Source organism: Pectinophora gossypiella, chromosome 17, assembly GCF_024362695.1.
Source record: "Pectinophora gossypiella chromosome 17, ilPecGoss1.1, whole genome shotgun sequence".
NCBI lineage: Eukaryota > Metazoa > Arthropoda > Insecta > Lepidoptera > Gelechiidae > Pectinophora > Pectinophora gossypiella.
Genome location: NC_065420.1, coordinates 11,208,505 through 11,234,727, shown reverse-complemented (window position 1 = coordinate 11,234,727; position 26,223 = coordinate 11,208,505). Strand labels below are relative to the sequence as shown.

Below are 26,223 nucleotides of genomic sequence, written 5' to 3'. Positions count from 1 at the left end.
AGCAAGTAAAAATGTATACCCCTTATAACGTAGCATGATTAGCGTGAGGTATCTCTCATCTCTTTCGCGCTACACAATGTACTATACCTCTGTCCTCCTGTCGTTCAAATCACGCTACGTTATAAGGGGTATACATCAAAACCAAGTGTGTTTACCCAGATTGAAAATAGGATAGAAAAATATGGAAGTACTTTGGGTAAACGTGTCATTAAATCTAAAATGAAACACAAAAATAATGATTAGCAGTAGTTATATTTAAACGACGCCATTTAACAAGAATAACACAGTGTACAGCGAATGCAAGACTCACGAATTACTACATCAAAGCCCTTGGCATTCATAAAACTTATTTGAAATTATTACAATATTTAAACCAAGTAGTGTGTCCATAATGATAGCGTTTATTTGAACAGGTGCGTCTGTTACACAAATAAATGTTACCCACAAAGTGTAAGGACCCACCACGCTGATCAGAGGCCTAATCGTCTAACTTAGGCACACCCCTGACACTTCGTAGAAAACACCTTGTTTACACAGATTCTACACGTGTATAAGACGTCTGACGCCCATACGATTGAAGATTAAAGGTCGGTCTTTACGTCTGACACAAACAGTGTTACTACAAAACACAAACTAAAAATAAACTAGGTTTGAAATAGTATTTCGCGCCACGAAAGAAGTCGGCGGATTTTAATGAAACTAACTTGACAAGTCATAATAATTCTATGCAGAATCGGGACTTCTTTCGGTTACGGATTATATTTTAAACATAGTTTATCTTTGTTTTGTAGTAACACTGCATATGTTTCAAGTCTAAACCATGTTCGAGGGGGGTGAGGTAAACCTAGCTCAGCCGCTGGTGGGGAGCGGAGCTGCCGTTCTATACGTAGTATTATTGCTTATTCACAGAGATATGTCACTGTCTACTAACAAATTAATATGCATTTGTTCTAATAAATAATAGTGGAATCATATTTGGACATTCGAATGACAAGATGAATTTAAATTACGATATCTGGAGAGGGATTATGTTTCTACAGCGGGTACCTGTCTCCCTAAGTGGTGGGTCCTCACTATGAGCACAATTGCTCAATAAATTAACATACAGAATAGTAATGTGTAAATGTTACCCATTCTAGCAAATCTCCCCGGTTTTAAGGCAAACCTTGTATCCCCGATGTGGCTAGCGTCCCCGCGCTACACCCACACCGCTACACTTCTATATATGTACATCTGAAACATTACATTGTATACAATTAACAACTAATTCTACGAATTGAGATTAATTTGGTTACAAAATTTCGATTAAGCCAAATAGTTTAAATGCAATTTATTTACGATAATAATATTTTTTTTTTTAAATATTTAGTTCCAAAATTTTTAAAACTTTATACCAATCGTTTAATCTCGGTTTATGTGTATTCGGATATAACCTGGAATATCTTAATAACTAACAAAAAGTAACGCGTCTTTAAGTAGATGACATAAATTCTAGTCCCCACAGCACAGCAACCGCGCCGACCAATAGACGCAGCGTATGCTATCTACGCAGATAAATCGTGGCTGACTTTACTAACTGACGTATCTGTAATTTTTTTTCTAAAGTGATTTGTGTCTTATTGATAATTGCAAAAGGTGTAAATCAGTTTCGCTAAAAATTGTCGTTACGTCAGTTCGAGACATCAGGGACGAAATGTCGTACGGTTATTGGCACTCGATATAATTCGCGCCACGCGCGGCGCGGTTGCTGTGCCGCGGGAGCTGGTCGAAAACGTTAAATATTTTTAAACGCTAGCCACCAGGAGTCAGAGTCATCTTACACTTAATTTCGGCGCCACAATAACATGCAATATTTTTTTGTTCTGAGGCTACATTCTACTACGATTTACATAATCACGACATTTATAAAACGTATATTAAAAATGCGAGTAAAATTGAGGTAAGATAAAAATTACTACTAAAAAAGTAAGGCATTCACTATCACAACTACAAAAATAGTACCTGAGAAATTATTTGTCCGACTTTGCTCTGCATACGATACTTTTGATGGCTGTGGTGATAATTCGAGGGGTAACTTACTCATGTCTCAAACACTTAGATGATTTAGAAAGGAAAACTGAAGTTTAGGAGTTTATAAAAAAAAATAATGTAGTTGTAAGCGGTTACATCACAGTCACCCGCTCTCTCTCTTTCCAATACTAACCTACAACATTTAAAATGCGTTGGCAAGTTTACAAAGACGCTTGAGGGTTATCTTTGCGCGATGCAAACAGTCGTAGTAAATATGCGTCCAGATTTTTTTCGCAAAAGTCTCATTTACATTAGCAATAAGCGGCTATCCAAGTACTATTAAGTAAATATTACTATCACAATAAAGATAGATTACATGGGTGAATATCAAAATTTCAAGTTTGGTGGCGAAATTTCATATTATTTTTTCGTGAAAAATTGGGTTCCGATATGAAAAAGATCCAAAAGGATTATATGACAGTTCGCCACCAAACTTGGCACATTTTGATATTCACCCATATTCGCGAAATAGAAGAATGAGGATGGAAAGGCCCTTAAGAGCATTTTGTATGAGACCGGCTGTCGCCGATTCAACCCCGCTCTCTTTTACTACTACTCCTGCAAACAGATAACTACGATAGCTCTACTGCTTCTCGAATTCCATAGCCACTTTACCGGCAATGTATATTTTATGTGATAGGCCGCAATTTTATCATTACGTTTCGTATGATACGTCATACAAAGTACTTTTTTGATAAATAGCCTTGTTCCTAATTTGTTTTTTTGCCCTGAGCTTATAATGCACAAGACGATTTTTTTATTATAATATCGCGCAGTTCCGTGTGTCGTAGAGTTTGCGGACGAATGGAACGCAAAATTGAATGGAGTGTATGCTTTATGGCTGCGTTTCGCGCTCACTTAGCCCTTCCACCCTTCTTCTATTCCGTGATTTTATTAATTGCACTGATGTGTAACAAAACTATATTAACATTCCCTTCTAAATTGTGATACTTGAATTATATTTATTATAATAAGAATAGTATGTATGTGAAACCATTCTTCCTTGAGCATTCATATCTTCATCCATATAATACTTATTTAGATATTATGCAAAATGAATTTCCGTAAATTACATATATACAATAGGAATTTAATATAGATGACAGAAACAACACAAACCGTAGCAGATGTAAGAGATCTAGTCTGAGCGAAATTAAATAAAAATACACTTGTCATCAAAAAAATCGAAACACCTCGCAATAAAAAGTTTCTTAAGAAAAAAATATATACGTTTCACTGCTGGGCCGCCCCTCAATCAACCGGAGGGGGTATGGAGTATACTCCAGAGTATACTCCACCACGTATCGCACTCATCGTTTCCTAAGAATTAACAGAAAAATACTAAATACGAGTCATTACTTCACTAATTTAAGAGCCACGCTCTTGTCGGTGTAAAAACCGGACCTGTCAAATCTTCAGGTTAGGTAAGCGGACCCCGTGAAAAACGGGATAACGCTAAGGAGATGACGATGCTCTTGTCGGTGTAGCATTATCCATGCTACTTTTCGCTTTGCTAAATACGAAACTGGGATCAAAATCATTCTTAATGATGATGATCCAAATTTAATTAAACTCGTGTTTTGTTGAACAAAAATTCGAAAGTGTTACGATTTCTTTATGAGAAGTTTATAACAAATTAAAACGTACACTGAGATGTATAAAAAATCCATCTAATGGAACATTATTTTCAAGTTTCCAAGAAAAGATATCACAATATCAAGTCACTTGAATGATATTTTCTTAAAAAATATTTCGTCTCGAAATGTTTACTGGTAGAATTTAAGCAAACTTGCTTCCAATCTCTCTGACATACTCAAGTAGGGTGGCGATGCATTCGTATAGAATTGTATAAACGACGTGATATCAATTATCTATGATTTAAACATGAATTCAAAGTCATAAATCGAATTCAAAGGTTTAGAGCCCGATCCGAGTTTATATAACATACAGGGTGTTAGTGACATTGTAACCAAACCTTTGAGGGATTATTCAGACCATGATTCTGAGTTGATATCAAGCGGAATTTTCCGTCGCAAAAGTATGGAACTGAAAATAATTTAAATAAACACTAAAATTTTCATGAATTTTCAGAACGGAAATTCCACTGGATGTCAACTCAGAATCATGGTCTGAATCATCTCCCTCAGTACATACGGTACTCAGTAGTTACGGTATCACTAAAATTAGCTTCCAAACGTTTTTTCGATTCTGCTCCGCACCACCCAAATCCCCTGGTAGTTGCGGCTTCCGAATACATTCCGCTTAGGGACGGTACTGAAAAGTATCGGCGTCCGAAGGACGTAATATACGATCCCGACGACCCGATTACTCTAGCCATAGAGGCAGCCAATCAGCTCGCGACACCAAACACTTCAGGTCCCCGATACCGACCCCGCCGGCGTGGTCGACGATTTCCCTCATTCAGCGCTTATCGCTATCGACCCACTAGGGTCGATTAATTCTTTCAAATATTTTTCCTCTCAGACGACGCCCTGAGCCGAGGTTCGCGCCCAACTGGGCACCCTCAGGCCTATACGTATGACTACAGGTACATGTTTTGTTATAAAGACGTTTATTATACAGTTGTGTTGGTGGGGTCAGTTTTCTCGGAGTAAACGATGCAGTCGGCCAGTTGAGCTCTTGGGTGTTACAGTAACACTTGGATTGTACAGTAACATAACATAACCTGACCACAAGATGAACTTAGTACACAGCTAGCTGTCAAAAATATCGACAAAATGTAAAGCAGTCATAAATACCGACAACTCAACACCAATGCATCGCCGCACTCGACTTATAAAACTTAAAAAATAATTCTCGTCACATTACAACGGTGTTTAGAAACTTTGACAAATTTAGTGCAATAGCTACGCTATTGGTCCAAGAATGCAAAGTAAACCTACGGCAGTAACTGTTGGAATAACGACATAATTTACTATATTAAGTATACACATATCACATTTGCCAAAGCTTGTAACCACTGATGGACCGAGGCTTGAGCGTTTATGAGTAAAATTGCTATTCTAGAGCTTGTTAAAAAGGCTACATCAACGCGATTCATCTAAAAAAGCAATATTGCTTTTTAGCCCGTTTATTGCGAGCAAAATATAATTTCATTTTAGTTTAACAGTTCTAGGTGTTTGTTTAGCTGTTTCTTTAGTTTGTCGGGTTAGAAAACCGGACCTGTCAAATGTTCAGGTTAGGTAAGCGAACCCTTTGAGAAACGGGAGTTCTAAGTGTCTCTTTCTTGCTCTGAGTGGAAGTGAAAGACGGCACAATTTTTAGAACTACCAAACTAAAATAAATATATCTCTATTTCTTCAATTAATCAATAATTGTACTTGTAAAACACGCCTATGTACTGTCGAAGCGCAAAAACCATCGATTTAAGACTCTGATATCAAACTCATTTGATCCATGTCCATCACTACTTATATCAATTATTCATATACGACATTCAAACACAGGAGGATAAAATCGATCAAATGAGTGTGTTTATTTCTATTGAACTTAAAGATTAGAGCAAAAAGAGAAAATTATTTAAGAATTAAAATGTCGTAGAACTCAATGATATCGACATGCAGGCAAGTTCTGATTCGTTAAAGGAATTATGTAACACCATGGTATAACAAAACCAGGTATGCACAATCCTATCAGAAGCCGCCATTGCCAGCCGTTTGATGACGCGTTACCACTCTGTCACCATTTAAATTAGTATCTTCAACATTCCAAGGGCGAAACTTTTATTATTGATCAACAAAAAAAAATGAAATCTGTCTATAATTGACGGAAATATCAGTGAACATACTTAAAAAAATAGTATACAAAGTCTTTTTTGAAGTCGGTTAAAAATTAAGTGAATTACTAACGTATTTAACGTATTTGTTACTAACGTATTTAATTACTTTTACTTGTCACATATAAAAAATCATTAATTCTTAAAAGGTTTACTTTTGGTAAACCAAAAGTTCAAAATTGCCTTGCAAAGTAAATTAAAAACATTAGACGTGAGTAATTTATTTTTTTAATATTAATTTATTTTTTAATACTTAATTTATTTAGGGTGGGATGACGTCAGCTGGGCTAACCTTGAAATGTTAGCTGTTACTTTTGAGCATACGTAGTTTTGATATACCATGTGTAACACTATCTCTTTTTTCTTTAATCTACATACAATAAAACGCTCCCTCATTTTACTTATGACGATACCTTACTGCTCGGGAACTACTTCGCGGATAGTCTGCGGTTTTTTTTCTATCTCGCTCGCACGGCAAGGGTAGAACGAAATCGAATAACTGACCCACTTTACCATATAGTGGCACTTTACAATTTAGGGACGCGAAACATACTCATATCGGTGGTTAAAACATGCAGATCGTCCACTAAAACAAACACTATTGTAATGATAACTCTTGCGAATAAATTGAACACCTCATAATATGCACTCGTATTTTTTATCGTTTAGGTTATGTGGTCGACCGACCTCATTAATCCTGGAGTCAGGGTTATTATTGAGCCGCCAGACCATGACGTAGCTCATAACGAATACCTCTGACGCGAAGGTCCAACCACGGAATTAAAAGGTTCGTCATATAGACCTCAAGGTCGATACGTGCTACGAATCAATTTGAAAACTGACGAACCATTTCGGGCAGTGTCTATACAGTACGCCTAGTAAATTCGCAAGAGATGTCATTAGAGAGATTTATAAGCATCAAGAACCCCGGTCCACTTATAGAAAAAAAAACAAAAGCTAGCAATATCAAACTCAGCCTATGGCCAGGCCGGCGAGTTGATGTTCAACTCACGAGCACGTGGTAACGTTCAGCTTGGCAAAGTAGTCTAGGAGCCCCTGCAGACGCTTCTTGACGCGTTTCTGGTCGTCGAGCGTGCAGCCGAGGATGGCCGACTCGAAGTTCTTGTCGGTGCCGGTGCTGGGGTCCGGTTGGGAGGTGCACGCGTTCATGTACGTTTGGCAGCGAGTGTGCGCGATCACCGCGTCGTCGTGCACCGACATCACTAGCTGGTCTATGTACATGTTCACCTGGAAGGAAGTTGGGCATCAGTTAGGTTGTGCGTTTAGCTACTGTGTAAGTTGTGTGTAGGTTGGTAAAAAAAGTCTTCGGTGATGATCAAATCTTTTATACAACGAAAGACTGTTGCCATGTTTATGTTATTCATGAATAAGGGTAATAGGCCGGGGAAGTATGGAGGGTACTGCTAAAATGCTATTCAGGATCACATTCCAAACATTTCTAATACAGTATATTAGAAATGTATACAGAATAGAATATAAATTAGTTACCTACTATAAAAGGACGCCACACGCAAGAGCAGGACAAGAAAATCATTTAAAATATTCACAAAATGACAATGATCAATAGATCGGACTTTATTGTTTCATTTATTTATTGTTTTTTTTACATACATACATAAACTCACGCCTATTTCCCACCGGGGTAAGCAGAGACTATAGAATTCCATTCGCATTTCCATTTTTGTTCTTCATTACTTTTTTGTCTTTATTATGAAAATAAATAACTTAACGTTAATAACCTATATTGCATGAAGTTATTAGACACGCCTATTAGTTCTGTGCGCGACGAGGAAACACGACATCAAAATAATGACCGAAGTGACTATGTTTCCGTGTCTCCTACTTTCACGAATTGACGATACCTATTATGATGGTTGTGTCGTGGGCGTAAGTAGCGCCATATTTGTTAACAAGCGTTTGTTGTAACTCGTCTTGTCTTTTTATGACACACATGATTATAGTCTCAATCGTGTTATAAGAAGACCAGATATGCTCAATCCTATGACAAGCCGCCATTGCTAGCCCATTGATGACGTAAGTGTTACCATTCAATTGGTATCTCCAAAATTACTTAAGTTTTTTTTATTTGCCGCAAATGGCATTAACTATTTAGCTTACGTGAGATATTTCAATCAATCAATAATACTTTATTGCACAACAACATATGCAAAGGACATAAACATACGAATAAAACATAAGCACAATAGGCGGCCTTATTGCTAAACAGCAATTTCTGCCAGGCAACCTTAGGGTGAAAGAAGATTATTCATTGGAGCACGGGCTGATGCAATGAACATTTATAATGATACCAACATAACAAAAAAAAAAGAATAATAAATAATATATACTTATCTAAAGAAATAATATAAAAATTATAAAAAAAATATTATAAATATATAGACATACACACATATACACACATACTTAAATTATTTATATTTCGTTGTTTGAAAAGCGTAAGGAATGCCTGACATAGCTCAGCCACCGCGGTATTCGAGAGCACTTAGTTAAAATTCAGAAAGCGAGCGCTTGCCGGCGCTCGCGCTGCGCTCAACTAATATGATAAGAAATTACACATGTGAAAGAAACACTAATACAATAAAGATGCGGGCTTTTGACACTCGTTTTTAATAACATAAACTCACGACTATATCCCAATGGGGTAGTCAGAGGTAAATCCATCGTAAGATGAACTAAGCACCCACACCTCACCTAGTTTTCTGTTAGACCAACGTGATAGGCGGTGAGCCGTATCGCCGTTTAAAATGGTCGTTTATTTAACCGAAATATAAAAGAGACCCTGGTTTATTTATGTCCCACAGCTTTTTTGCATTTCATTTATGGCATATCCTATTATATGTTATAGAGTTAATTTTCATTTAATTTATTATTTCCATCATCATCACCAGCCCATTAACGTCCCCACTGCTGGGGCACGGGCCTTCCCTATGGATGGATAGGGAGATCGGGCCTTAAACCATCACGCGGGCTCAGTGCGGATTGATGGTTATTAACGACTGCCAATGCAGCAGGGACCAACGGCTTAACGTGCCTTCGAAGCACGGAGGAGCTCGAGATGAAAACTTTTTTTTGTGGTCACCCATCCTATGACCGGCCTTTGCGAAAGTTGCTTAACTTCAACAATCGCAGACCGAGTGCGTTCACCGCTGCGCCTCGAGCTCCTCAATCTAGCTCATCACTCCTTACTAGAAGCCAATCCTCTTTTGCACAATTGCAGGATCTGGTGTCTTTTAAACTGGAATTTAATATTATTGTGCCGGCTCCCGCGCACGCGTTTTCATTGTAAAAACAATAGCGTACACGCACGGTTCTGCATTAGGTCAAACATTTGTGTAACCGTACTGCCGTATGTGTGAAGTAACCTTTGTTTGCACATACTGGCTCATTGTTAACAGTTGGATGCCTTCATATTGTATTCGTAGGTGTTTAATTTAAGTTAACTATTACTTTTCAACTTTGTTTCTAATTTGTTATTTTCTCTTGACTTTCTGGAGGTGGAGGCCTGGAGTCCGAAACACAGGGTATCCTAGTTTAGGCTCCAGCCTCTACAAATATTACCATGTATTTTTGTAGAGGAAATAAAGATTTTACTTACTTACTTACTATATTGAAAACTTGCTTAATTTCGTGTACATGCCTGTACACGAAACTGTGACTGTGTTTCAAGTACTTAACTAACAACCTGAGTTAAGTGGTTCAGTTGCTGAGCGTTGAGCTCAACATTCGGAAGTCCCAGGTGCAAATCCCGGTGGGGTCGTACCACGAAAATCACTTTATAAGCCCTGGTTTGGTAAGGACATTGCAGGCTGATCACTCGATTGTCCGAAAGTAAGATGATCCGTGCCTTGGAAGGCACCTCAAGTCGTTGGTCCCGGTTACTATTAACTGATGTAATTACGTAGTCGTTTTATGAGTCATGTCAGGAGCCTTTGGCGGCACAATAATAACCCTGACACCAGGGTTGATGAGGTTGGTCATTCACCTCATAACCCACACGACAGAAGAAACCTCACATTCCATGCACGGACTAGGAAAAGATAGCTAAACTTCAAACGTGCTACGGAATCTAATACGAATAGAATTGGGTAGTTTCCTAGGTCGAAGATAAATTATGAAACTCTGACTGCTAAATAAAGGCAGATCTAAAGGTGACAAAAAACGTTTTCTTTTTTCCATTTAACTTATTTACGATTTTTAATAACGAAAACTGAATAATAAGTGCGACATTTTGTCACGTTTTTCTATGGCGTCATATATTGCGTTTACATACAAATTCCATAGTAATTTCGTGTTTTGACGTTTAATAAAAAGTAACAGATTTGACTAGTCGGAGAATATCCTATTGAGAGCTCCGTGCGCGCATGGTAGTGAAAGCCTTTCATATCTTATCACTTTATCAGCTACGTTACAATCGATTTATCTACGAAAAGTCTAGAGGTAGATGCAATTCGCGTCGAGTAAACATAATTATGTTGCCAAACATTACGGACATATTATTAGATAAATCGAGATAAGAACTAAGGCAGCAAAGACAAATAGCTATGTTCCGTCTGGTGTTTTTGTGTGATCACATCTATACTTCGTGGCGAGAATGCACTTTCACGTATTTTTATTTTGCGCTGTGATAGCAATAAGATAGGTAAGATACATATTACAACATCGAAACTCAAAATATCGAATAGATTAAAATACCAACAACCAATACATCGAAGTCTAAAACATCTAATACCTACAGGTCGATTGCTTAAAACGTCGAAAGATCGAGTATGAGGTAATAAGTGAGGATAGAAATCTCCGAAACGCACTCGCAACATATTCATTATTAGCATTTAGTAAATAAGCCTAAATTAAATAAAAGTTTAGGAATTATAGGCGTGAGTTAAGTATGTACTAGCTGTAACCCGCGACTTTGTTCGCATGAAACCTTGTTACAACTAAGTATAGAAGTTTAATACAACATTTGCCACCCCTTTTTAACCCCTTAGGCGTTAAGTTTCATAAAATCCGCAAAATCCCGTCTTAGTGACCACCAACGTCCTAAAACGAACACTCATGCAAAAGAGAGTCCTAGCACTTGTGGTTTCTGAGATTTCATGAGTTAGTCAGTGACGCTTTCACCATAACATAAGCATAAGGTTACGACTATGTTCCAAAAGGGGTAAACCGAGATACATCCATCGCAAGATAAACTAAGTGCCCACACCTCACGGAGTTTTCTGACCTTTCAACTTTTTCATTGACCTTTCGCTTTTATTCATATGTATAAACTAGATCACTTCGTATCACCTTTTTCCATATTTGCTCACAGTTTAAACCTTCCATAGACTTCCACGAATATTTCAAGGCTACAATCAGCTAAATCGTACTGGAGTTTTAGCGAGACTAACGTTTGTTAGTCTGCAATCATTTTTATAAAAATAAGTACCTGATGCAAAGCCTCCTCCTGCTGAGGGTCGCGGTCGGTGCGCACGGCCACCTCCACAGTCATGGCGCGCGCCAAAATGCGATCTGCATACCGGGTTATGTCGTCCTTATCGCCTGCGAACAAATACATATTTTTGTCACACTGTTTCTCTTTCGTAGGAATAAAATATAACTTAACATATCGTTGCTGATGTCGCCAATTTTTGGCGAAACTGATTCTTTTACAATTGTCAATAAAACACAAATTTCTTTAGCAAACTCAGTCACGATATCACGACGTTTGTATCCACAAGGCGGTAGGCAGTAAGTGTGTATATACACCTACTCCTTGCCAGCTATGTTCAAGTCCTATGTGATAGGTACGAGGAGTAAGTTTGGCTTTGCCCGTCACATTCGAGAGCACGAGAGAAGAGGATGAGATCGCCGCTGTCGGATACAAGGAGGACTATATACAGGGTGTTAGTGACATCTTAACGAAAACTTTGAGGGATGATTCAGTTGATATCAAGTGGATTTCCTGTCGGAAAGTTCATGAAGATTTTAGGGTTTTTTAATTATTTTCCATTCCATACTTTTGCGACGGAAAATTCCACTTGAAATTAACTCAGAATCATGGCCTAGCAGTGGCGGATTTACAAATTTGCCGCCAGTAGGCTATTCAAATTTTCCCGCCCCTACTGACCTCTGAAATTCGATACTAATTATAGTCGAGTGCACAGCGCTACCAAAAACACGGCGCAAAGTTAGCAAAATATGTTCGGTTGAAGCCCGTACAGACGTAAGAATGTTCAGTATACTGTGCATTACTAAAATTTTATAACTCTTGTCACTTGTTTCTTTGTGTATAGGTATAATATCTATTATTTTACTTCTGTAAGACAAAAAAAAATTTGGGCCAAATTTGCCGCCCCCTAAAATCTGCCGCCCTAGGCTTCAGCCTACTCAGCCTACTGGTAAATCCGCCACTGTGGCCTAGCTTGAATCATCCCTCAAAGATTTCGTTACGATGTCACTAACACTCTGTATAAGGATATATACCGCTATTTATGTATGTTTTTATTTATTTTATAACAGATATGTGTCTGAGCTCGCGGACCACATATAGTTATATTTTATTAACAGATTGCGTGCCAAACTTTAGTACACTTGCACGTATTTGATAACGACTCCGGCCTTGGTCAATTTGCGAGGTCAGCGCTCCTTGGCACCTTAACAATGAGCGAAAACTTAGCGGAGCGAATGCTTCCTCTGCGGGGTCGCTCACTGCACGGACACGTCGCTAACTCGACTAACACGACGTGGCGTATTGATGTATGCTGGTGGTATTCTAAAGGATCTCATATTTTTACCACGCTGCGCGCGCTGGTGTTCCGGTGGGATTAAGGCTGTGTTTCCATTGACGCGGAGCTGTGCGGAGATGTGCAGGAATCGACCAATCACCGTGAGGGAGAGAGTAATAGAGCATCTTCATTATTCGCTCTTTCGAACGCTGTGATTGGTCAAATCCGCACATCTCCGCTCTTCTCCGCCCATCTCCGCGTCAGTGCAAACCCGGCGACACGGTTGCTGGCCCGACGATGACGACATACGGCTGCACGCAGTCAAATAAACATAGTCTGCCGCCATCGGGAGTCCCACCGGCCTCGCTTACACTCTTCTTCTATCGTGTGGGTTGTGAGGTGGATTACCACCCCATCAACCCCGGAGTCAGGGTTATTATTGAGCCGCCATAGGCCCCTGACATGGCTCATGTAACGACTACGTACTTACATCAGTAAGTAATGACCGGGACCAACGGCTTAACGTGCCTTCCGATGCACGGATCATCTTACTTTTGGACAATCATATGGCGCATTGATATATGCTGTGTATCACGTTTAAAGGATCTCGTCTTTTCACCATCCTTGGCCCCATGATGACGATATGCACGCAGTCAAATAAGCATAGTCTGCCGCCATCGGGGGTCACACCGGCCACGCTTACACTTAACCGTTCGTTTTGAGATACCTCTGTTACTAATACTAGACCTAAGTTTGTAATGTTAATAACAAACATGGATATCTTTATAAGTCCGAAATAAACTTTTTTATTCTTTTCTAATATAATCCAAGCTTCTTCTATCGTGTGAGTTGTGAGTGCCAATAAAGTTGATAAATGAATAAGAAACTTGACAAACAATAAAGTATAGCTAACTACTCCTTTAGCGTAATTATTAATTAATACGAAACTTCATGAGCGAGGAAATACCTACATGACACGGACAGTAAACATACTCGAACAGTCGAGAAAAATGTTGGTTCGACTTTGATACCGATTAATTACGTAAATCATAAACAATACAATTATATAACAAACAATTATTATGTAGGTACATAATAGTACACGGTACATACACCTCATTGGTGGTGATAATTTGATAAAAATACATTTTATCACGGCTGAGTCAACAACGCGATGTCATGGATGGTCTGACAATGATATCAGACGCGCTTGTTATCACCTTATGTCTACCACAAGCACATTTCTCCAGCAGCCAGGAGTAACGTGGGCAGCGCAGTATTTACACGACAATCGTCCTGACACTGCAATAGGCTAGTTTCCAACTAGTCAAATCAATTACTTTTTATTAAACGTCAAAACATGAAACTACTATAGAATTTGTATAAAAAAGCAACCTGTGACGTCGCAGAAAAACATGATAAAATGTCGGCCTAATTTAATTACGTTTTTCATGAATAAGTTAGAAAAAAGAAAATGTTTTTTGTTAGTTTTAGATCTCTTTACTTAGTAATCAGCCGGTCTGCATGGCAACATTTTTTTTTTGACGTGACTTATTGTAGATTTGCCGCAGAGGGCATTAACTACTTGGCCGGAAAAGCGCATGAACCGATAAACAATATGAATGCTATCTACGTAGATGGACGTCAAACGGCTATTGGTCAAAACACTCAATATAATTCGCGCCTGTTGTCATGCAAACCTGGCAGAATTTCATAATTTATCTTTAACCTGGGACACCACCTAATTGCTGCTATCGCAGCCAACCATTCCCTAGCTCACTAGAATCAAATGATGTACACTAACAAACTATTAAGAGTCAATTTGTTCTCACTAGTTAGATTCATTAGTTTGATCGTCAAACTACCCCTAATGTAGTGTACCAATGCAAATATTGCTAAAAACAAACATAACATAACAGAGGTATTGATGGTTATTTTCCCATTAAAATGATATAATTTATATTTTAAGGATAAATTACTAAAAATATTTTCAAAAGATTTATAGAAAAAATATAAATTAATATAAACTACACTAAAGCTATGAATAATTTAAATATGGTTATTTGTCTATTAGGAATCTTCAAGAATGTTCTTTGGTTGTCTACAATCTATAAATATAGCTTATTGCACTCACATTTGTAATATCTGTATCTATCAACTCTTATTATTATTAGTTTATTTAATTCAAGGCTTTTATGACATATTTTCCATTCTATAGTCTGTTATTTATGTCAAAAATATGAACAATAACAATACTTACATTCAGATATATCTCCCAGGAGTTCAGAGTGCTTGACGCTGTCCAGGGTGGACAGCAGAGAGTCCTTCTCCTCCTCAATCCTCACGGTGTCTCGTCGCAACCTCTCCACCCTCATTTCCACCTGGTCCAGTACAGCTATCAACCTGTCAGACGGAGACTTATTGGAATAATCATTGTCGTCACAATTCAGACCATTGGAGTCCAATAATGCCCGTAGGTTCTTCAAGGATAAATTGTCCATTGTGTTGCTACGGGTCCACTGTGCCCAAAAAGTGATCTTGAGAGCTTTTTATAAATGCTTATTCATAGTATCAAATGTCCATGACAAAGAAACATTATCAAGCCTCAACTTTGCCAATTAGACAAACTATGAATAGTGCTCTCTTAGCAATTTATAAATTTAATTAAACACTAAACAATACACAAAGTAACTAGTTAAGGAAAACCCCTTCACACATCAGGTAGGTAATGTCTAGGTACTGAGGTCACAGGTAAGGTTAGAACGGTTTTTTATCAGAAGCACTAGATCAGAAGCACATGGGACGCTAGCAATTCATTATAATAATAGCCATCGCAAAACTATTAGTGTGGGCGTCGGCTTCGTCAACTTTTTATAACTGGACCGTAAACATGATGCCCAATTTAGGACGCCGAACTACCTATTACAAACCTAGGAACGCACGTCAAAAACGAGCGGTAACCTTCAGGTTTTTGCTGTAAAATATTGTTGAACAGACAAAGGAAGCAACAAACCTGTCTTTCGGCGCTTGGGTTCCTAACGCCGAAGTCTCGTCGATGAGCGGCAACCGAGAACTCTCTCCAACCGACCACTCCAACGCGTACTGATCTACTTCCATGGCGCTGGAATCAATTGGAGTTTTCCGTTCCAGGGTTTCTCACAAGATTTTCGCTCGCAACGTGAAATTTATTACAATCGAAACTAATTGGAAATAAATAAAATTGCACAATTTTCAATGAGGTGTCAAAGTCAAATCACCAAAACAAATGAAATGTCAAAACTGCGGCATGAAATATCGGCTTTTTAGTGACGTGATTAAAACCGGAACTTGAAAAAACCGTTATTTTACATCGATTTGTCGATGTCACTCGAGAATAGTGTCGAAACCTCAGTTCGAAAACTTCGAAACTTTCTTGTCGTACGATCCAGAGGTTAATCATCGCTTGTTGTCGAATTCTTATAGCATTCTTCACTACCTACTTCATTGTGCAATATGGGCATGACAAAATCATAGGTGAACAAAATATTCTGATAAAGTGGTTACAAATATTTCTCGCTATCTGCGTTCAATTACTTGATAAAAGTTAAAAGTCAGCGGGATATAAAAAGAAATAAAAACAACTATAGAGTTCTATGTACAGGTTTTATTTGCATTTATATTATGAACAAAAGCTATAAAATTAAAATTGATAAACATCTGTGCATTGTTCTATGCATCAAATCGGTGACAGGAGCTTGATCGAACAATATTTATACTGGTACTACTGGCAGGTTTGTATCTCTTTTCAAAATAGTCAGATCCTGCAATCACACTCAAGTTTATAATGTTCGATAATTGTTACAATATTCTAGAAAACAAAATAAAATGTAGGGACGGAGCACTCCTGTAATCTCACTGCCTTCCTTGCCTTCAAACTGATAAAGCGACTCAAACTTTTAAATTACATGTTTATAAACTAGGTAAGTATATCTTATAGCTCTTTCTTTTCAAAATATATATTAAGCACTGACCTCTGCAGATACACGTATGGTGCACTTCTTATAGATGCCAAAATGAAGCCAGTCCGTGTTCGCCACTTTGGCGCTGAGAGCTGTGTGGTGTGTGCGTCCATGGAACGGAACATAGGCTATCAAATTTACTAGTAGTCAAATACGTACAGAATATTTAGTGCAGCGTATTTGTATCTAAAGAGGTGACTGCTCCTAATCCTTCTAATTTACCTCCCTTAACAATCTAGTGCGGACTGTAAGCTGTATTAGTAATAAAATTGACCAATTCACAAGTACACAGAATCTCGGTCAATGTCTTTCTTTACCAAACTATTCATGTTGACATGTTGGCTAACCTTCTACGATCTTCCTAGGTACAATGTACCCTTAACAACACTGAATGCCTTATTACTTATTACAGAATTTGGATAAACAAAGTGCTATAGACAACTTTGGTCCAACAAACGTAACTTGATTTAATGACATATCTTTTATCTCTTTCGTGCTAAGCTGTATACCGTTAGTGCGAAAGGGACCCTTCTCTGTCCTGCAATTGGGTAGTTTCCTAGGTCAAAGATAAAAATCAAAGGTCGAAAAAGCGGCAAAAAACGTTTTCTTTTTTTCTATTTAACTTATTCATGAATTTTACTAAAGAAAAATGTATTAATAAGTGCGACATTTTGTCACGTTTATCTAAACGTCACAGGTTGGTTTTTCATAGAAAGTCCATAGTTATTTCGTGTTTTGACCTAAAAAGTAACTTATTTGACTAGTTGAAAACTACCCTATTGTTCTAATCATGTTAAGTTTGTTAAACCTAAAAATGAGGCTAAAAGCGTTCTTTTCGTTTTCCTTTATATTTTAAATCGCAAAAACATTCGTATATCTGATAAAATTTCTAAGAAAATAACATTAGGGCTACTTTCGATATCCATCTATTTGTCCTACACTCCATACTTTTCCCATACATTTACAATCACAAGTCAACAGGAAATAAAATCTCGTGTTCATTAAAACTAATATAACAAAAATACTGACGATTCCAAAGATTAGAATGTAAGAAGTAATAACATGGTAATATTTAAGGTGGCTTTTACAATTACTAAGTAGCGTAGTAAGTAAAATAAGTGTATAGGTATAAAATAAATATTGTACTATATCTAGAGTGCATTTAAGTATAAAATGGGGTATTGGATGTGGTATTTTTCGATTACTTAATTTTATTCAACAATAACGTGCATACTATCAATGTTGATTTTAACTGTATAAAATGGTAAAAACCTACATTTTATTGTTTTGACGTCACTTATTGTAGGTTTGCCTCAGATGGCATTAACTACTTCGCCGAACAAATCGGTAAAATTTTATCGATAACACTAGTACACACAACACTAGACAAGTAGAGCTGCGATGCTCGTCCACTGGCATAATCGGCGCGGATAATTTCAATTTCGAATTTATTGAAATCGGTTGCCGAATCGATATCGAGGAGTTTTAACCTTTTTAATGCGGACATATTGGGCGAAGCGTCAGAGTAACAACTTTTCTATTTAATGTGGCGTTGAAAAGATTCAATTATATGAAAATGTTGGGGCCCGACCTGAGTTTTGCGTATCAGTGGAGGCTAGGTTGTTCATCACGTGAAGACCAAGACGCAGTCGTGCAAATGAAGAATGTGTTTTGTTGATTATCTGCAATACCACATACGATACGACACCTTTCTCATGTAATATAAAACAAACAAACGATCAACACAAATATCACATAATAATAAAGTAATCAAAGATGACACGATACATACATAAATAATTGACTGTTTAACTCTATATTTTATGGCAAATTTAAATAATTCTTTGATGTTTAATGTATACAATTACATGTCGCGACTATGAATAGGCTCAGTGTACGATGAACACATTATACGACTATAAATATGTGATGCCGACATTCACTACTCCAAATCTTTTCACTACCTCGGCTAATAAAGCTCGAAATTGCATACACAGTTGTACGTGCGACTCTTTCCACATACGGATCGATGGGAAGAAATGGCGAGAGGGAACGAGACGGCATCATTTGCCGGCCCATTCGCTGATGCGTCCGTTCTCGAAAGCTAAATTCTTCCTCGGTAAAGGAACTAGAGTACCACGTTTGACTATGCCCATGTCTTCGCCTGGATAGTACTGGAAAAAGATGATTCAATTAAACTATATTGCTTTGTAATAAGGAGTATTTTATTTAGTATTAAATCTTGAAGTATTACGTACCTGACATTGTGAAACAAACTTTAAAACATCGGAACAGATAAATTCATTATCCTCTTTTACTTTCTCTAATCTGAAACAACAAAGATAAAAATAATTTTACACATAATTAAGTATTGTTCTCAGATAAACTAAATTTATGGTAATAAGAGTTAATGTTATAGCAATAAATGTTTTACACTTACATTTCTGGGTTTGTTAATCTTTCCACTATACTATTGCATATTTTTTCGCAAAGCGTTTCATCGAATAAAGGAATTCCGAATTGGAGATCTAAAATAGTCCATTTCTGAAACAAAACAAGAGTATCTACTATTACTTTTCAATTCTTAACTATTGAGGAAAAAGTAGAAGCTCAAATGTAGGCGGCAACACTGTTGAGTGTTCCTAAATTTTGACAGTTCTCCATACTGTCCAGCTAAAATTTGTGATAAATTGCTATAAAATGTGGAGCATCATGGAGTGTATCCCGTCTGAAGGATGAGTTACGTCGGATATCAGATCAGATCAGTCGGATAAAGGCAGTTTGACTAAAAATCAGTTTTTCTAAGTTTTCTTCTTTCCAATGTTCAGGGAATAAATATAACACTACAATTTTGCAGTTAAACGCTGCGCAAAGGGTAAAAATATAATTGAAACAATAAGTTTGTTTAATTAAATAGTATGGAAAACTGTCAAAATTTAAGAACACTCAACAGTAGCGACACCTGATGGGAGAAATAGACAGTGTTTATTCTTATAAATAGTGGTATAATACATCACCTCCAACAGAAATCAGCATAATTAAACTATTAAAAAAAAAACAAATTATGGACTTCTTACCTCCGGCTTGCAAGTCTCTTCATCGGAGAAGTTGTGCGCGGTGTCCACCCCGCTATCACCCTCCGTCATCTCCGTCAACTTATCGGACAGCTGTGTGAACATCGATATAGATTCCTCCGCGGGACTCAGCAAATCGTTCAATTGGCTTATCGATTTGCCGGTTTTCTCCTCACTAGCCTCCTTACCAGTCGCATGGACCGGCACTATTTCATCGAATTGAATCGATTCTTTGCTTATCGACGTTTCTTTGGTCTTCAAGTCTTCGGTGCTGGTGGAGGTGGAATGTATGGGTACCAGGTCGTCGCTGTTGGCGATGGATTCCTTGCTCTGGTGTGTGGGATTGTCGTCATTTATCGCCAGGCTGTCCAGCTCTTCGCATAGGAGTTTGCCTCCTGCAGGTTTACAATTAGTTTGAGAATAAATCTTGACATTCTGTGTTATTTGGTTTATCAACTACTATAGTTTCAGAGCTACTAGTACCGTCCTTCACTTACAATAAGTGCAAGGAAGAGATAGAGCTAGTCCTGCCAAATAAAGTTAAAATTAATTTAAATAGTCTTTGAAACGACAACCAGGTGGACCGATGACCTTTTGAAGGTCGTGGGAAAACGCTGTTCACGTTCCATGTGAGGCAAGGAACGAAAAAAATAAGAATGCGTCATGCTGTTTACCAGACCGTCGTAATGTTGTAAAATCGCAACATGGCAGACTATAGGGGTAGGGTAGGTACCACTACAAGGTTCATGGAATCCATTTGATGACTTCAATGCCTGCCTAGTCTAATAGAAATTACGGCCGTAAGAGGTATTGGTATTCAGCGGTGAAGGAATACATCGTGAGGAAACCTTCATTCCCAAGAAATGTTGTCCGCGTGGCAAAATAGTGGGTTGAAAAAATCTAAATACCATAGAAACTACGAGAAGAGAATAATCGTGAGGTTATGTTATGATGAGTCGTATAGGATATCTGATACCTTCAGCAGTAGTGAACCCGTTGGCCGGGGAGCCAGTCTTGCTGCCCGTGGTGGGCGTGACGGCGAAGTGCGACTCTATGGGCGACTGCAGCCGGCTGACCATCTTGCTGAACTCTTCCGTCTTGTCTGCTGAGTCGGTGGACGATAGCGATATCTCGCTCACTGGCTTCGCTATGCCGCATATGTCTTTCTTTTTTCTTGGTGGAACTGTAATATGACATCAACATTAAATTGTTTTTTGTCAAGTTTACGTAAATTTGATCAAAGCTAGCTCGAGGTTTCAGCCTACTGCCTATAACTATCGTACACGTGAACTTTCGACCGCTCTGTCGGATTGTTTTGCTATCGCTACATACACCGACCGCCGCTAACCGATAAGGACGCCGACAAGTTGTAGCGCGTGGATGAAATTGACAGGTGTGCACCACCTCCCATATATTTTTCACAACTGTCAAAAGTGACGTTTTGATAGATGCGATGTTAGTTCCGATTATGCCCACGCGCCAAAACTTTCTTGTCGGTCTATAATTGCGTAGTTTCATAGGTCAAAGCCAAATTATGAAATTCTGATTACTAACTAAAGACTTATCTAAAGATGACCAAAAACGTTTTATTTTTTCTATTCAACTTATTTATAAATTTTAATAAAGAAAAATGTAATAATAAGTGCGACATTTGGTCACTTTTTCTATGGTTGCTTTTCTTACAAATTACGTAGTAATTTCGTGTTTTGACGTTTAGTAAAAAGTAACTCATTTGACTAGTTAAAAACTCAGTGGAAACTACCCTATTGACTTTGGGTGTCTTTGGCGCCGTTCGGGTATCTTCGCCGCCATTCGGGTATCATCGGCACTGTTCGGGTATCTTCGGCGGCGGCCGGATATTGACTTGACTAGAGCATTCGGGTATCTTCGGAGCGGCCGGATCCGATCGTCATTGAATGAATGAGGAATGAATCTTGCCGCGATGTCGTGGGTGCTACAGGCTGTTTATGTTATGTCAACAGTAGACTCACCGAGCTGCACGTTGTGCGGTGTGGGCGCGCAGCCCAGGTCCGGCACTCCGATGTCGGCGAGGGTCACGTACCCCGCAGAGCGAGACAGCCGCAGTCGTTGGGCCAATCGTCTCAGTCCCGCGTGGCGGGTCCATAGGGACTGCGATTCTAAAATTATAACGGAAATGTTAGTAAGCTTCCTACACATAATATACATAAACTCACTATGGAACTCCATTTGCTTCGATCCTGACATATTTCTTATGCTTCCTCCACATTCATCAATCGTTCATACACGCACGCCGCTTCAGAGTAGATCGTACTGAACCTTTTCTAAGGACATCTCCAATTTGGTCAATGTACTTCCTTCTAGGACCCTTCGTCCTTTTAGTAACTATAATTTACCCAAGATAAAACACTGCGCTAAGGACGACGTGTCAGCGAATGTAGATATACATGTATCATAGAAAAAAAATAGATTGAAAAAATTTGACCCTTTACTGGATGTTAACTCGTCACATAGAATAAAGAATAATACACACGGTAAGAATGATATTTTTGTATGGCATATCCGGGGTGCCTGTATTGGGCTGGGTTCCTTTCGCGGGTTGGAAGTTCAGACAGACAGTCGCTTCTGTAAAAACCTAGACCTGTCAAACCTTCAGGTTAGGGAAGGGGACAATGTGAAAAACGGCATAATGGTAGGGAGACGGCATTGTTTGTGGTCGGCGTTACGTGTGTGTGTGGGGGGGAGGGGGTGGGTGGTTGTTACCGGCGTCAGCGGCTGGCGGGAACATGAGGTGCTTGAGCGCGGCGGGCTGGCGCACGCCCACGGCCTGCAGCAGCACGGGCCCGCGCCGCAGCGCCGCGTTGGCGGCCGCCAGCGCGCCCGCGGCCGGCAGCGCGCCCGCCACGGCGCCCGCGCCCTCCAGCGCCGCCTCCGCGCCCCACCACACCACCAGCAGCCGCGAGAACCCCAGCAGCAGGCGCGGCACCGCGCGCACGAACGTGCCTGCCGACACAGTGGTACACTCACGTCACGCGCCCGGTTCCGGGCTGCCTCCAACGAGCACTTCGGCAAGACACTTTAGTAAGACGGGGGCATTGCAATTTGAAGTATCCGTATAGTACATGAAGGGTGACAGCGGGTTGGAAATTGGCATTGAAAAGTGTATATCTTTTAATATCTTTTTTATTTCTTTTTTTCTGTTGATCTGACGTATATTATAGTATTTTATGCAACAGTTGTATAAGAAGGGTCAAAAAATGCGAGTGGCGTGAGTTGCGATGTGAGCCTTGGCGAACATATCTTCATATCAATATCATATCAATATCTTTTTTATTTCTTTTTTTCTGTTGATCTGACGTATATTATAGTATTTTATGCAACAGTTGTATAAGAAGGGTCAAAAAATGCGAGTGGCGTGAGTTGCGATGTGAGCCTTGGCGAACATCGCAATAAGAGACGCCACGAGCATTTTTTGACCTAGTTATACAACGTTGCATACAATACTTTTTCTACGACGACGTAATTTTAAACGAAACACAAAAATTTTCCAATTTATTTTCCAACGCGCGGGAAAATAGCGGCAAATGTATACTTTTTTTTATAGTATATCTATGGCACCAAACAAAGTAAAGGTGCCAGTTTCCAGGTCAAAAAAAAAAAACAACAACAATGCTTTTTTGGCGACATTATAGTACAGTTACACTTTGTAAACAATGCTTTTATAGGCCATAGAGCGTACACTTTTTCAAAGAGTTTAATTATGTATGTACTTATATTAGACTTTTTGGTTATTTAAATGCCAGATTAAAGTAGAGGAGTAGAAAACATAAATAAATGTAGGCTATTATCCGAGCGCTTAATAAAAACAACACAGATTTAGTAGCGTATTCCTGTAAAAATCTTAGATTAGTTACTTAGTAGCCTAGGATCCGCATTTAGACTTTCAAATAGTCTCTCAAAAGCTGAGATTACATGAGCCACGTCAGGGGCCATTGGCGGCTCAATAGTAACCTTGACACCAGAGTTGATGAATTTGGTCATTGACCTCATAACGCACACGCGAAAGAGAAGCTTTTCTTCTTCTAATCCTATTATTCCCTGATCTAGAGTTCGAACAACGGATTTCTACTCGCGATCTTCTTTTTAAGAAAAGCAATTTTGTAAAGTTATAAAATGCAAGTCTTAAGTTATTTTTTGTGTATGTGCCCCAATTACTCCGCATTCACAATTACAACAACAAAACATATATATATTTAGGTGTATATATATTATAATATGTATAAAGCTTAAACAGAAATGATTTTTTTTTTTTTGACTTATTTAACATATGTTTGTGGAGGCTGGAGCGTAAACTAGGTTACCCTGTACTATAGGCTCCAGGCCGCTTAAGATAAAGCTTAAACAGAAATGATGTTGTACCTTTGGTGAGCAGCAGTGTGGGCGGGCCGTAGCCGGCCACGTGGTAGAGGTAGAGCCGCATCCAGGGCGAGGCGGCCTCGGGCGGCGCCGGGCCCACGTGCGGCAGCCCGCGGGCCGCCGCGCCTGCGCGCGCCTCGCGGCACAGCGGCGCCGTCGACAGCGCCACCCTGGCGGCGCGGACAAGTTATGTATCTACGTATAAAGTAGTAGGAAGACAGAGTACACAGGGGTTAAATACGCCACATCAAAGCTAGTCATCCAAAAAAGCAATATTGCTATTTGAGATCTCTTGAGGCCTTAGGGCTGGTGTGGGGGGGAAGCGCGTTCAAGTCAAAAGAGTAGAGCGGGCTGCCACGGCCGCGCATACAAATACACTTTACTGCACTAAAACAAGGAAACAGTTACAATAGAACGTTTCGCGTAAAGGCTGCGAACTTACCGATTAGCGCTTTATGACCGATTTAAACAGAACACATTCACACACAACAGAACAAGTCTAGCAGACGCAATTTCTGTTTCAATCGTCCGCAGCGCTAAACACAAGTAAACACCTATATCACGTAACATCTAACATCAAAAAAAGGCCGCATCGAAACAATTCATCGAAAATGCAAACAATTTGACATTTGTTTGCATTGCGCACTCACTTTTATATGCACAAATGTCATTTTTTTAATCCTCCAGCTCACACAACCTATACCTTGGCAGTGCAGTGAGCAACCGCGCCCAAGCCGCACCTTCCAACGCCTGAAACGCTTCACTGCGCAGCAAATCTAACAGACGAAGTTTTGATCTAACAAACTCTGTGGTCTTCTGGTTGTTTCTGCTCACGATCCGGAGATCGAGTCCCGTCAATAGCCCAATTGTCCGAAAGTAAAATGATCCATGCTTCAGAGTATACGTTAAATTGTCGATCCCGACTGTTATTTTCCTAAGTAAGTATTTGTTACATGAATCATGTCAGGAGTCTGTGGCAGCTCAATAGTAACCCTGACACCAGGGTAGATAAGGTCGGTTATTGACATCACACACAACCCACACGAGAAAAGAAGCAGGCCTGCGAGTATCTCCAATCCAACCACTAACCTGTACTTAGCAGTCAGCAACCGAGCTCGAGCCGCGCCCCCCAGCGCGTGCAGAGCTTCACAGCGCAGCAAGTCTAACGGGCGAAGTTTCGGTCTCAGCGTCCGCAGCGCTGAACGCAGACAGGCCGCCGCCGCTAAGTAGCGCCGCGCCTCGCCTTCGATCTCCGGGTCGCCTACCACCTGCAACATAATTATATTAATACCTCTTCTCTCTTCTTCTAATATTTTTATCCCCTGTGGGGATGTACGGCTCGAATAGGACGAGTGTAAGGTCGATTCCAATCGAGTAAAATCTCACGAGTAAAATGTTTACGTGAGATTGCAACACTGGCCGGAATTAGAAATACGGTTTAAAAGTAAAATGTTGGTAGACGGGGAATTGTTTTTGGGTCTGTCATGGATGTATATAAAATTGGATAAGAAGTTCAAGAGTATTATGTTTAAAGAAGAGGAATGAATAAATATAAATATGTTGATAAATATAGAAGGTGAGTTTTATTACATTATTTCCACTTCTCGCGCACTATACACTGTTATATACGTAGTATTATTCTGTGCTTATGGCGTGATTAAAAGGGGCGATGCTTATGTCATTTCTTTACTTTTTCCCTTAGTGAAACAAATTACCGATGAGTCTTTATTGGAATACGTACCTTATCGAGCACCATAAGCAAGCTATCTAAACTCTCGTCGCACAGATTTGATTTGATATTTAAAAGGGTAGAAGAAAAGAAAAACGCGGTGTTTCCATAATAAAAAACGTAAATTTTAGTGTGTACTACAGAGTACATATAAGTTCCTCCTTATCAGCTATCAACAAGAGGATGCAAATATTGTTACCAAATTAGGCATACTCGTATGTCATGCGCTTATCAGTAGTCTTGATCAAATCAATTCATACCAATTATAACATCATTAAGTCAATCATTACAAACAAAATTAAAGCAAGTATTCGTTAGTTTTTATTATAAGTCTATGGTTTTAAATTGTCATGTAAAATTATAAAAGTAAATAAATAAATATATAAATTATCATCATATATTTTTATTTCTTCAT

At 39.0% G+C, this 26,223-nt stretch overlaps 2 protein-coding genes across 3 annotated transcripts in view; both read right to left on the bottom strand.

The window, feature by feature from the left end:
- The window catches only part of LOC126374146 (protein FAM91A1), a 54,788-nt gene that overhangs the window by 15,256 nt on the left and 13,309 nt on the right, over window positions 1–26,223 (bottom strand). The window contains exons 11-19 of one of the 2 annotated variants that reach the window (XR_007567406.1): window positions 25,169–25,347; window positions 24,083–24,249; window positions 22,427–22,666; window positions 21,676–21,822; window positions 20,661–20,867; window positions 19,688–20,079; window positions 19,051–19,154; window positions 18,869–18,938; window positions 16,752–18,784 (exon numbers count right to left, since the gene is read on the bottom strand). Coding sequence is in view for 1 of the 2 variants with exons in the window: in XM_050020614.1 (XP_049876571.1) it covers window positions 18,674–18,784; window positions 18,869–18,938; window positions 19,051–19,154; window positions 19,688–20,079; window positions 20,661–20,867; window positions 21,676–21,822; window positions 22,427–22,666; window positions 24,083–24,249; window positions 25,169–25,347 (1,617 nt within the window). In the remaining variant the exon portion in view is untranslated. Of the gene's footprint in view, window positions 1–16,240; window positions 18,785–18,868; window positions 18,939–19,050; window positions 19,155–19,687; window positions 20,080–20,660; window positions 20,868–21,675; window positions 21,823–22,426; window positions 22,667–24,082; window positions 24,250–25,168; window positions 25,348–26,223 lie in introns of those variants that run through there. The other variant, XM_050020614.1, reaches the window with a different exon arrangement.
- On the bottom strand, window positions 234–15,869 carry LOC126374227 (BAG family molecular chaperone regulator 2). Its single transcript, XM_050020735.1, has 5 exons — window positions 15,626–15,869; window positions 14,873–15,015; window positions 11,334–11,446; window positions 6,879–7,114; window positions 234–1,233 (listed from the first exon to the last, which is right to left on the bottom strand). Exons 1-5 carry the CDS (start codon window positions 15,727–15,729, stop codon window positions 1,212–1,214), a joined length of 618 nt encoding a protein of 205 aa, XP_049876692.1. The 5' UTR covers window positions 15,730–15,869; the 3' UTR covers window positions 234–1,211.

Coding starts and splice junctions, on each gene's coding strand:
- LOC126374227 (XM_050020735.1), bottom strand. CDS start 15,729: ATGGAAGTAGATCAGTACGCGTTGGAGTGGTCGGTTGGAGAGAGTTCT. Junction 15,016..15,625: donor ACCCAAGCGCCGAAAGACAG/GTTTGTTGCTTC, acceptor TCCGTCTGACAG/GTTGATAGCTGTACTGGACC. Junction 1,234..6,878: donor CTGAACGTTACCACGTGCTC/GTGAGTTGAACA, acceptor GTAATGTTTCAG/ATGTACATATATAGAAGTGT.